The sequence below is a fragment of the Acromyrmex echinatior genome, chromosome 12, assembly GCF_024713525.1.
Source record: "Acromyrmex echinatior isolate Ae372 chromosome 12, ASM2471352v2, whole genome shotgun sequence".
NCBI lineage: Eukaryota > Metazoa > Arthropoda > Insecta > Hymenoptera > Formicidae > Acromyrmex > Acromyrmex echinatior.
The window spans coordinates 284,875-298,478 of record NC_141863.1 but is presented as its reverse complement, the minus strand read 5'-3'; the positions used below and the strand labels follow the sequence as shown (position 1 = coordinate 298,478).

Below are 13,604 nucleotides of genomic sequence, written 5' to 3'. Positions count from 1 at the left end.
GTTTTTTCCAAAAAATAGAATCTAGGGAATAATTGAATAATTCTGATCGGAATGCATTTCGACTTATTCCATAATAAGTGTCCTAAACATATATAATGATTTCCATCCGTTGTTGCAAATATGTCTTCAAGAATTAAGAAGTTTTTTAATTGCAGCTCTTTGCTAACAAAATGCTGACAATATGACAACACGAGGATGTTCATGTTAACATGTTGCTATCAATTGCCATTTCGCAAGAATTCAAATTCCATAGAGTTCAACGCGATAGACATAATGCTGTCTCACCTTGTCCTGAGTTTGTCGAAATTGGTTGCTGCAACATATCAATAAATACATTGCACTTGGCTATCTGGGACAATGTCTGTGAAAAAAACTAATTTCCAAGATTGTCTCAATCTATGTAAGTTTTAGTAAAAATTTTTTTGCCAGAGCTTAACGGAAAAAATTAAGAGAATAATATTCAAATATTTTTTAACATGAAAAAATTTTTTTAAACACGAAAAGAAAAATATTTTTCTCTTTTTTTTTTAAATATATATATATATCTTTTTTTTTTAAAATATATATATATATTTGCCATATGTGAATCTGTATCCAGACTCAAAAATTAATGGACCAGCTGCGCGTTCTACATTGTAACGATGAGTCGTCTGCTCTTCCGTAAATAATTTCGTGAAGCAGTTTCTTACCCCAGCAACTCGCACATTCCGCAAGCATGTTGCGTAAGAATCACACATAGAACGGAATTGGCACAAAAAATTATTGAAGATATAACGACCATAATGAATACATAAAAAGTAATAAGGGTAGGATACTGTTCCTCAATGGTAAAGAACTCCAATTGAAAAGGTTGTGTTCGCGGACGAGACTCATTCATGGGCAATATAACATCGAGGATATAGGGCAGGAATATCTGTAGGTTGCATGCTATCATGATTATGTAAAAAACTGAAAAATTTATGATAATTGTAAATTTCTCAATTCAATCTTCATTAATAATTTACATTAAGAAATTATAAATTGAATACTCTAATGGCGTGGCCACACTTTCGCTTGTCTAAGATCTTCAAGATCATAATATATTCAATATTCAAAAAAGGATTCAGAGTTTTTAGTATTATTTCTGTTATTATATTTTGCTGCAAAATCTTAAAAAATCTATTTAATAAAAATATATTAATACATGATATGAAGAAAACTTTGCAAGAAATTTAGGAAGAAAAGTATAATAAATGTAAACAATAAATCCAATCATTCTTTGAAAATTCGATATTCATTTAATTTGACAGCGATTATAACAAACGCAATTTAAAAATAAAATTGTAATTATGTATCTAAATCATCAAAAAAAATGTCACGCGTCGAAAATGATCCGTAATACACAATAATGCTGATAATAAAGAAAGAAAATAACTGATTTTGCACAGAAATACACAGATTTACAGATAGAAAGGCGCATTTTTTTCTTCGGAGAAAGAGGATAAAGCAAAATCTAAAATGTTTTTCTTACTCAAATAATACAATGAGAATAATCTCGACGTCTCAGCATACTTGTGCATAATTTTTATTTCAAAACTTGTCTTTTGTAATTTCCAATCATCTCTTATACGTTCAAATAGATCCCTTAGCTGAAAATAAATATAATAAACTATAAAAAGTTTATAAATTACTTGTAAAATAACAAATGCAAGACACTTGAAGATAATTAAATGATTATATTTATAGAACTGGAAAGGATACGGGCAGTAGGAGTCAAGCGCAGAAGACGTCGCGCAAATAATATATCTATGAAGTGTAAAACTTTATTCTATAGAAGTTTCACACTTCATAGATGTATTATTTGCGTGTCTTCTATGCTTGATTCCTGCCCATATCCTTTTCAGTTCTTTTATTTATAAGGAGTATTGATTAATTTGATTTGTTATACGGATTATATTTATTGAACTCAATCGGTTTATTATCATAATACATCGATTGATATCAAGTCATATATGTAATAATAATCAGATTTACATTTCAGAAAAGATCTGCGGATGGTATATTAGGTTAGTGCAAAAATAATAGTCAGTTTTTATTGTTTTAAATTTTGGCGCTTTATTGTACGTAACGTTACATTCAACGTTATGTTCATGTTGTACCATTTTTAAGCGCAGATTCCGCTGTGTTCGTTGTGCTCATAATTGTATTCTCAGTATTACTTTGTGTTAAATTATCATTATTGATAATATTCTTGAGGTAAGGATAATATTCTTAAGGATAATATTCATTTCTACAGGTGTTTTCTATATAAAGATTATGCATTTCGCGGGTTTCCTCCGTGTCCAGATCCATTCTTGGAATGCCAACGTTTCGTGAATCTTGCAGTCTACTTCATCAGGGCGAGGAGCAGTCTGATACTGTATATGAAGTATCAGCTTTCCAAGAATGGATCTGGACACGGAGGAAACCCGCAAAACGCATAATCTTTACATCATTATTATTATTGTTAAAAATGAAAAGAAGCAATTCCGAGCAATTTTTTTATAAAAGTTCAAACTAGGCTCTAAAGCAGCAAAAACAAATCAAAAAATTAATGATGCGTTTAAGAAATTACAAACGAACAGATAGTACAACAATGGTCAAAAATTTTAACGTTTATAACGGAGATGAGAGTTTTGAAGATGAAGAGGGTCGCGGACGGCATGTAACCATTGACAACGAATAGACAATTAGACAATTAAGGACAATTATTGAATCGACTCCATTAAAAATCACTCGAGAGGTTGTTCAAGAATTGAACGTTGATCACTTAACAGTTGTTTGTCATTTAAAACAAATCGGAAAAAGCTCGATAAACGGATTCCTTATGAATGAACAAAAATCAAAGAAATCGTTGTTACGAAATCTGTTCTGCTCTTATTCTGCGTAACAAAAATAACCCATTTCTTGATCGTATTATAACATGTGACGAAAAATGGATTCTTTATGACAACAGGTCTGTTCAATGATTGGATTACGATGAAAAATCAAAACACTTTCTTAAGCCAAAATTGTATCGGAAGAAAATATGGCCATTTAGTGATCATCCATTACAATTTTCTAAAACCAGGTGAAATTATCACGTCAGAGAAATTGTTTGAGATCGGTAATTCAAAAAAAAGGTAAGAATTCCTTCGGTCGACCGACAGTAATTGTTATTGAACGCACGCACAAGGCGAGCTCGTGATTTCATCTCGAGCCTGACTTTAAGCCTCATCAAAGTCAGAGATTCATTGTTCTGTAGTCTTTTCAAAACAATTCGGTACACGCAAACAGGCACCGGCAACGGACCATCGAAAGTTCTAGAACAATTCGATTCGCGCACGCGAGCGCCGCGCTCCGACGAATACGTCACGCGCTGTCACCAATCCCGCGTACGGATTTTCTGTCGCGCATGACTGTTACGTTGAACGTCGCTAGAAAAGAATCGAAAGCGCCAATCAATTTTGTACAACCAATGCCACGTGATAATTACGATTGTGGCAAAATTTAATTGGATTTCTCCCAAGAAGAAAGCCCGGACCGGAAGTAATAAATGCTTCGATCTCGCCGGTTCTAAAGGCAGATTGCGCAGATTGCTAAAATAGTCTACACCGCTTATACCGTCTACACCGCTTAGAATTCTTAGACTTCTCAGAGTTCTTATTTCTAAAAGTTCTTCGAGTTCTTAGAATCATAGTCTCGCTATACCGCTTCGTAAAATCGCCGTGCTAACCGCTTAGTAAAATCGCGATAAAACGACTCTTTCCGAGAAAATCGCCGAGATTTTCCATCACCGCGATTCCAAATACAATTTTGGAAAGGGTGACCGCATTTGAAGTTTGTTAATCTAATTTTTAATTAATTATATTTTTTGACTCTGTAACTGATTATATTAAAGAAAATTCTTTTGTTAAATTAAACGAAACGGAGTTCTCTTCACTGTCGTGCATCACATCACCTTGTGCCGTTCTCTCACTCGAATCTTTCCGCGCGGTGCATTCTCGCACATTTTTTGGTCCTTCGAGCCGGATTTTCGCCGGCATCCGCAGTACCGAGTGCATCGCGTTCAGTGCGCGTGTTATCAAGAAAATCTGAGAAAGAAGAATTCGCGAGTGAAATCATGAGTGACGAAATAAACGTCTTGCTGAGCTCCCAGCGCCACATCCATGATCGCATGGTCAGGTCAATAACCAATTTGAAGAAATTGGGGACGGCCAACATCACCCACCACAATGTCGAAATCCGCTTGGCGCTTCTCGACCAGATGTGGGCAAAATTTGAGAAGCAACACGATCTTCTTCAAGTTCATTACAAGGACTCCTTCGATGAGAGTGAGTACAACACGTCTCAATTTGCCGATTCGGCCGAAAACACGTACGTGCAGCAGCGCGGCCTGCTGAACGAGTATCTGACGAAACTCATTGCGAAAGAACCGAGCTCAGCTTCCAAAACAGAAGGTAATATGTCTTCCGGAAAACCGTCGCTGCCTCGCCTCAAGATTAGTTCTTTCTCTGGCGCATTCGAAGACTGGCCTACATTCCGAGATCTCTTCCAATCCATTGTCGGAAACAATTCATCAATCTCAGCAATCGAGAAATTTCATTACCTGAAAACTTGTCTGGAGGGTCCTGTTAAGGAACTGATTCAACCGTTAGCAATGACCGAAGACAACTATTCACGCGCATGGGAGCTGCTGAGCGAGCAGTACGAAAATAAGAGAGAGTTATCACGCTCCAACTTCTCCAAGTTTACCGCCGTGGCTAAGATGAAGAACGAAAGTGAGGAGGAGCTCAACCGCGTCTTCAACGCCTTGACCAGGGTAGTCAACGGGCAGGAGAGCATTGATAGGCCTATCGACTCTCATGGCTTCGATCTACTAAGTCATCTTGCCGTCGAGCTCTTCGATCCAAGAACTCGCCTGGAGTGGGAGTCACTCTTAAGCGCCTCGAGCGACATGCCCACTCTTAAAGAGCTGATGAACTTCATAAACCAAAGGGCACGTACTCTCAAAGCCGCCAAACCAAAATCGCTCAAGGTCTCCGACAACCCGTCGCGATCCGCCAAGTCGCATCACGTCAAGAAACACACCGAGTCTTCTCAATGCGTTCTATGCAAGAGTAAGCACCACGTGATGGCGTGTGAAGAATTCAAGAAGAAATCCGCTGTCGACCGCAAGGCCGTCGCCGAAACTCACAAGCTGTGCTTCAACTGTCTCGGCTCTCATACTTTCGCGAAGTGCCAGTCGACAAGGACGTGTGCTACGTGTAAGTCTCGTCACCACTCAATGTTACACGACGCGTACGTTTCACCGAAATCTCAAGAGGTCACTGTCGGCAGTGCGCCGCGACAACGATCACAAAGCTATTTTGCTCGCAACTGCGCGAGTTTCCATCGCTGATCGTCACAGCAACCAGCACACCATACGCGTGCTCATCGACCAAGGTTCGGAAATTTCTCTGATCTCCGAGGCTCTGGTCCAGCGCCTACGCTTGCCACGCTCTCGATCCGCAATCGAAGTTATCGGCATCAACGGCAAAAGCTCCGGGCCCAGCAGGGGAAAGGTGACTCTCAAGGTGACCTCGTCAACCACAGGAACCGACTTCAAAGTCGGAGCCTTTATTCTGCCACGTCTTTCGCTTTACCAAGGCTCTCACGCCAGGATCAGAAGGGAGTGGCCACATCTAAAGGGGCTCCACTTGGCTGATCCGGACTACGCAGCGAACGACTCGATTGAGCTACCTTTTGGAGCGGGGGTATGCTCAATCATTCTCCAGGTCTCCGCAAGGGAGGCCCCCAAGCGCCTATCGCTCAAAGGACACAGCTCGGCTGGATCTTATCGGGAGGTTGCGACCAAGTAACCAACTCAGCACAGCGCCACTCGCTTCAGTGCACCGCAGATCATGAGCCAGCCGACCTTGTGCACCGCTCAACCGCCGATCACGCCGATGGTCAACTCGCCGATGACGATGGACCACGTTTCCCTCGAGGCGCAAATCCGTTACGACACGACTGCTGCGTCGACGATGTCGCAACCGGAGCGCATGAAAAGGACGACGCTATCGCTCTCCAAGTAGAGCTCCGCAACCTCTGCATGGCGGGCGGGTTCCCTCTCCGAAAGTGGGCCGCCAACTGCCAGGAGCTTCTTCGCGACATTCCGTCTGAGTACAGTCTCACCAGAGACTCGAGGTCGTGGGAACTAGAGAACCACTCAACGCTGGGATTGCGCTGGTATCCAACCAGGGACGAATTCGCTTTCTCTGTTCCTCCTCGCACCGTCGTCGCGTTCACCAGGAGAAGTCTGCTGTCGGAGACCGCTCGATTCTTCGACCCGCTCGGATGGCTGGCTCCAGTGACCATTCAAGCAAAAATTCTCATGCAGTCGGCCTGGCTGCAGCAGCTAGAGTGGGACACACCATTGCCGTCAACCATCGCTGGAAAGTGGAAGCGGCTCTGGGAGGAACTTCCACTGCTTGAGAAGCTCAGAGTCGGCCGCTGGCTCGGCGACACGAGCTCTCAACTCGAATTGCACAACTTCGCAGACGCATCCGAAAGAGGTTACGCCGCTGTGAAGTATCTCCGCATCACCGCAAACCACCAAACGAAGACTCTATTGTTGACAGCCAAAAGCAAGGTCGCGCCGATCAAACCTGTTTCTCTCCCGCGACTTGAACTCTGCGCCGCCGCCGTACTGTCAAGTGTACTCGTGCACACGCGCTCTGTGCTAAAACTAGTTGCAACGCCAGTGATCTTGTGGTCCGATTCCAAGGTCACGCTCCACTGGATTCGAGGTCACGTCTCCCGCTGGATTCCACAAGTCCAAGCAGTGGTCAAGCGATGGCTGCATCAGTGCGTGACATGCACACGGTGGAGGGCTGCCACTCCGCAACCAAAGATGGGAAACCTTCCTCCAGGAAGAGTGACTCCCGTACGACCATTTCTTCACGTGGGCATCGACTACGTCGAGCCTATCTTCATCAGGACGAGCAAAGGGCGTGGGCACAGCGCTCTCAAAGCGTTCATCGCTGTCTTTATCTGTTTTAGCTCCAAGGCCATTCCTCTCGAGGCTGTTTCAGCTTACACCACCAACGCCTTTCTGGCTGCTCTCCGCCGATTTACATCTCGCCGAGGACTGTGCACGGACATCTACTCCGATTGCGGCACCAATTTTTCGGGCGCCGACCGGCAACTTCGTGAGATGCTCCGAGCCTCCTCGTCACGCGAGTACTTAAATACTCTGGCTACCAGACCGAAATGGACCAAGGATGCTTTGCCACCACGCCTTGGATCGCTATGCATTATTCGTTCCGAGCTCTCACCGCCGAATAAGTGGCCACTGGCACGGATCACGCAGCTACATCCTGGGGACGACGGCGTAGTGGTCACAGTCAAAACCGTCTCATCCGAATTAATTCGTCCTCGAGTCCAATTAGTTTTATTGCCAGAAGAGGCTAACGCGTTTATCTCGCACTCCAGTGCATCAAATGTAAAGAAGAGCTTGAATTGATCGCGTGTACTTTCGTGAATCATTTCGTCAATGTTATTTATCAGATAACTCTCGTTTACGGCTCAAGTTCTTCCACGAATTCATTGCATTGTATCGCTTGTTTTATTTTCGCGTTTACTGTTTTTTTGTAATCTCTATGCGTAACCTTATACATATATCGTCACGGAGATGACGAGGCGGGCGGGATGTTTGAGATCGGTAATTCAAAAAAAAGGTAAGAATTCCTTCGGTCGACCGACAGTAATTGTTATTGAACGCACGCACAAGGCGAGCTCGTGATTTCATCTCGAGCCTGACTTTAAGCCTCATCAAAGTCAGAGATTCATTGTTCTGTAGTCTTTCAAAACAATTCGGTACACGCAAACAGGCACCGGCAACGGACCATCGAAAGTTCTAGAACAATTCGATTCGCGCACGCGAGCGCCGCGCTCCGACGAATACGTCACGCGCTGTCACCAATCCCGCGTACGGATTTTCTGTCGCGCATGACTGTTACGTTGAACGTCGCTAGAAAAGAATCGAAAGCGCCAATCAATTTTGTACAACCAATGCCACGTGATAATTACGATTGTGGCAAAATTTAATTGGATTTCTCCCAAGAAGAAAGCCCGGACCGGAAGTAATAAATGCTTCGATCTTGCCGGTTCTAAAGGCAGATTGCGCAGATTGCTAAAATAGTCTACACCGCTTATACCGTCTACACCGCTTAGAATTCTTAGACTTCTCAGAGTTCTTATTTCTAAAAGTTCTTCGAGTTCTTAGAATCATAGTCTCGCTACTATACCGCTTCGTAAAATCGCCGTGCTAACCGCTTAGTAAAATCGCGATAAAACAACTCTTTCCGAGAAAATCGCCGAGATTTTCCATCACCGCGATTCCAAATACAATTTTGGAAAGGGTGACCGCATTTGAAGTTTGTTAATCTAATTTTTAATTAATTATATTTTTTGATTCTGTAACTGATTATATTAAAGAAAATTCTTTTGTTAAATTAAACGAAACGGAGTTCTCTTCACTGTCGTGCATCACATCACCTTGTGCCGTTCTCTCACTCGAATCTTTCCGCGCGGTGCGCTCTCGCACAGAAATACTGCCTCGAAATTGACAAAATGCATCAGCGATTATAACATCAACGTCCAGCATTAATCAATCGGAAGGAACTCTGTTGCACGACAACGCTCGTTACACCGACTCTGCAGAACCTGAACGAACTTGGCTACAAAGTTTTGCCCAGCATACTCACCGGACCTTTCGCCAATCAACTTCTTCAAATATCTTGACACTTCTTATAGGGAAAAAGCCCTTGGTTGTCTTCTAAAAACACCTTCAGAAAATTTGTCGATTCCAGAATTCTATGCTAATAGAATAAATAAGAATTGTATATCTCGTTGGCAAAGATGTGTAGATTCTAGTGATTCTTTCTTAAATTAATAAAGTTTATTATGAGCTTAGATACTTACATTTAAAGTTGAAGATTAAAAACCGACATTATTTTTGCATTAACCTACCCAAGTAAAACAGCGACGTTTATAAAATATTTAAGAAGGATTAGTTTTGTTTTAAAATCGTTTAAGGTTATTTTAAAAATGTCTTTTAGGAACCGATTAAATAACCATATTGTACAAACATTTTAAAATTCTTATTTTTTTGAGATAAAATATAAATGAAAAGAGAATTTGTATGATTATACTGGGTGTCCAGTGAGACTATTACAATAACTCACAGGAAAATAGATAGAACTAACTGAAAGTCGAAAAGTCCTCTATATTTTCGCAATAATTAACAAGATATTAATTATTAAAAATTGTCGAATATTGGTCTTCAATAATTTTTTATTCAAATATTATCAACTTTACAAAAAATAGCAAGACAAGAGTTGATTATTTTCTTTTCATAAAGTTCTGAGAATTTTTTCAGAATTTTTTAATGTCATGTTTTCTCATGCTCGTATAAGAAAAAATGATAAAAATAAGAAAATGCAGTACTAAAAAGTTAATAAAAAATTCTGAAAAAATTCTCAGAATTCTATGAGAAAAAAATTAATGATTCTGTCTGTTGTAATTTTTATGTAAAGTTAACAATATTTGAGTAAAAAATTATTAAAGATCAATATTCGGCAATTTTTAATAATTAATATCTTGTTAACTATTGCAAAAATTGCAAAATGGTAGAGGACTCTTCGACTCAATTTAATCCCATCTACCTTTCTATTAGTTATTGCAATAATCTTGCCGGACACCCTGTATATTAGAGTGTGTGTGTATATATATATATATATTAATTGACTAATATAGATTAAAATTGATCTTCTCATTTTATATCAATTACTTGGTCGAGTGAAATTTGTGTTACATTACATTGATGATGATGTCACCGCTCGAACATGTTGTGACATGTCAAATGGTTTTGGATGTGAAAAGAAAAAAGAAAGATAGGAGAAGATGGCAACGTATCGAGAGAAAGATGGTAAGTACATGAGATAGCGTGCACGGCGGCGGTGGCCCGAAACGCACTTTGGGGTGGACGCGAGGTCCGCAGCGGCGGCGGTGGCGGCGGTCCTCAATGATACGTGACGTCACAACATAGCGACATGTATCATCATATCGGTAAACACCGATAGCGTCGGGACTTTCCGCGCCTCCCCTCCCAACCCCGCGCCTACTAGTACCCTCCGCGCTTTCCCCCCCGCGCCTACGAGTACCCCCCGCACCCCGCGCTCCCCTCAGAGGACTAGGGTTAGAACAACCACTATTATACTACTCATGGAAATAGTATCCTATGAGGGGGGCGCTTAGAGATCACAAGCTCCTGGGCACTCATTTTCCCAGTAAACAATAAGTCGTCTTAAAGAATACCTTTAAAAAGACTTAAAATTCCCTCTGACATTTTTTACTAAAAGATGTTTAAGACGTCTTTAAGACGTCTTATGTCTGTCTTTTAGTAGCCTTATTACACGTGTCAGACGTATAAGACATGTTTTGAATATTTTGATGACTATCTTTCATAGTCCCTGTATTGTCTATATGATATATGTCTTTGAGATATCCTATAATACTATTCTTCAGACGTCTTTCAGACTATTTTTGGACATAACGATTTTTATAGGTTATATTGGCCGAGTTTCGATATACACTGACAGCACTGAAAATCTATAATACATACGTAACGTAAACTATAGATTTTCGAAAATCTACACTTCACGTTACGAATACTATAGATTTTCAGTGTTGACAATATATAGCCATTGTTCATTCATAAGATATTACAATGTACACATATACGATTTAGACGGTTCGGCGTTCCACCGGAATTGTCGGAAGCAGAAAGTAATCGAAAGAATCCAATAAGCACAACTAAAGCATCACGTATTTTACGTGCAATATATTATAAATGCGTCATATCGCCAGTTCGACTTTACGAATGATTTTATAAAAATATCTTATCTTTTGTTCTCAAATATGTCTTAAAACGATGATCTGAAAGATTTAAACGGATGTCTGAACGACATCTGTTACATAAAAAAGGTTGTCTTTAAAATTTGACTGAAAGTCAGCTTAAAGTTTCTTCAAAAAAGTCTTACTGACTCTTTTAAGTCGTCTTTCGGAATGTCTGTAAGCGTGTTTACTGGATTGTTAATGCGATTCTATTAAGGTAGTACTACTAGCATGAAATGATTTTCTTATGAATGTGCTAAAATTTGACATATAAGTAAGTTGAAATTCTCTCTATGTTTGTGTGCAATTAAAAACATATTGACCGTCTAGTTTTTGAAATAATTGCAATTAAAATGTATAGTTTTAATATATAATGCATATACGCAACTCAAGTTAACATCAGATTTTTAATTATACCATCCATTCTTAGGATTGTTACAAAAAAATAAGAATACGATAAAGGAACATACAATATATTGGGTCATCTAAAAAGTATCCGCGGTTTTTTGTCACTAGATGTGTTGATGGTCATATATCTAGTGACAAAGTACTTTTTAGATGACCCAATATAAAATGAATAGTAAAGAATCAATAACTTTTGACCATTTAGTTAAGAAAATAAAGCCGTGAAAAGAACGCAATGTTTCGATTTTCTTTAGAATATGGTAGCAGCTTAAAGGAGTAATGAGGAATAGAGGGGATGGCCAACAAATATCGGACAGCATCGGCGTTAGTATGCGTCTATCTCTTCATTTTCTTTCCGCGTGTACATGCGGCCATGATGGAATTAGACAAGGTGTTTTATTGCGCATAATGTGGCGGCACGACCAATCAAAAATCGTCCCTAAATGTTAGCGCGACTTTCATTTTTCTATAATAGTTTGCACGAAGAAACAATGTAGAGTTCTTAAAATTGGACTTAAACGTCTAATTAAAACGTTAGTGTTATACGAAAATTTATATGATGTGTATAATGTGTGTGTGTGTGTGTGTGTGTGTGTGTGTGTGTGTGTGTGTGTGTGTGAGAGATATTGATGTAGTAGTATATAGTGATGTGTCAGTGATACGTAAATCGTCTGTGTGTAAGTATTATTTACAATATGACTAATCGTCTTTTAAGATCCCCTTAATATACCTACATCACCTCATTGGTGATGTAAATAATACCGATAACTAACTGAACTTACTTTATCTATACGTTTGATACGTGCATATATATGACCCAGGCAAGCTGTTGCAGGTATAAATTCTGACATCACATCGATTATAAAATCCGTGGTGATGTTAGTCGTACTAAAGGTCAGCAGCTGGAAACATGTTATTAACCTTTGATAAGAACAGAAGATAAACATTCTCAAAAGATATATCTTTGATTAACATTTGAAGTAGAATTATATGGTTCATTTAAAAAATGTTCTAAAATTTTAAATAATTTTATATTTTATATAAACGTGTAGAAAAACATCTGTATGTCATTTTATTTAGGATCGTTTGTAAACAAATATAATTTCAATTGTTAATATACGTATGATCTAAATAGAAATAATACCCATATAACACAATTCCCTGAAGGACACTTTGGAAACATAAAATGTTCTCTGGATATCCATTAAATAACTGTGTTATGAGGGGCTAATATCGAAATTACATTTTTTTAATTATCTAGTTCCTAAATTCTACATTTTATCGAAAAAAATTTCTTCTAAATTATTTAATAAGAGAAAATTATTTTCTATCACATGATTATACCTGAAAAATTGCAGTCGACAGCAATATAATAATAGTACTAGCTCTCATTAAATGAGCACTCCACTTGCTTTGAAAGGGCCATAGTCCATAAAACGACAGGATAAGTCGATTTATTTTATAATAATGCTCGGGATATTCCATTTGCTTTGAAAGTCTCCAACAAATCGTAGGAACAAGAGCTCGTTGATTATTTTATTGCTATATTTATCTATTTATTTTTCTTAAAGTTTATTCTACAATATTTTTTACTTCTAATTTTTTAATTTTCATTATTGGATAAATTGCAAATTGTTTTAAGTAATGTTTCGTCATTTTGAATCTAGAATCGAACATCCAATCTCGAATCCAACACTTGACGAATATAATCGTTAATATTTAAATTTAAATATTGTTTATTGCCCAAGTTATTGCATAAAATGTAAACCATTTTCTCCTCTAATAAACATCCGTCTATTTCTGTATATTTACTTACAACGAATGCCGGAAATTCTTCTTTTGGAATACTTGTAATTAAATAAAATACTTGTATTTTCAAAACAGATTACCGTTAAAATTGAAAATTGTTTCTAATGTAACTTGATGGTTTAATCTTTTGTCATGTACTGTGCGAAATAGACTACTCGAACAATCTGTTTTACTTTGAACTTTTTTCATTCATCATTCGTTCCCTTTGTCTTTAAATAATAGAAAAATAATTGCGATGCCGTCACAGTGGAATAATCACACATGCGAAAGAAACACGGCAGATGGAAAATTGCCTGAAGATAATTTTTGTTCGTAGACCACCGGCTATTTCCCACATTATTACCGAACATGTTGTACGTACGCTTCAAATCGATCCCCTCGGTGCTTTTGAAAAATTTGTACCTCTGTGCTAAATGCATGCATTTTTCTTTCATGTGATTCACCCGATAGTA

General features: G+C 38.8%; 2 protein-coding genes across 8 annotated transcripts in view; one reads left to right on the top strand and one right to left on the bottom strand.

Annotated features, from left to right (window-relative positions):
• The window catches only part of LOC147907698 (odorant receptor 4-like), a 43,983-nt gene extending 30,660 nt beyond the window's left edge, over positions 1-13,323 (bottom strand). For 2 of the 7 annotated variants that reach the window (XM_087411846.1, XM_087411844.1), the window contains exons 1-5: positions 13,160-13,322; positions 12,688-12,841; positions 12,126-12,245; positions 1,511-1,628; positions 690-948 (exon numbers count right to left, since the gene is read on the bottom strand). In XM_087411846.1, coding sequence (XP_087267972.1) covers positions 690-948; positions 1,511-1,628; positions 12,126-12,245; positions 12,688-12,828 — 638 coding nt within the window. In that variant the 5' untranslated portion in view covers positions 12,829-12,841; positions 13,160-13,322. Of the gene's footprint in view, positions 1-689; positions 949-1,510; positions 1,629-12,125; positions 12,246-12,687; positions 12,896-13,159 lie in introns of all 7 variants that reach the window. The other 5 variants (XM_087411847.1, XM_087411850.1, XM_087411845.1 and 2 more) reach the window with 4 other exon arrangements.
• LOC147907699 (uncharacterized) lies at positions 3,118-5,398 on the top strand. Its single transcript, XM_087411843.1, has one exon. The coding sequence runs from the start codon at positions 4,121-4,123 to the stop codon at positions 5,396-5,398; it is 1,278 nt and encodes a 425-aa protein (XP_087267969.1). The 5' UTR covers positions 3,118-4,120.
• Positions 13,324-13,604: the final 281 nt, after the last annotated feature.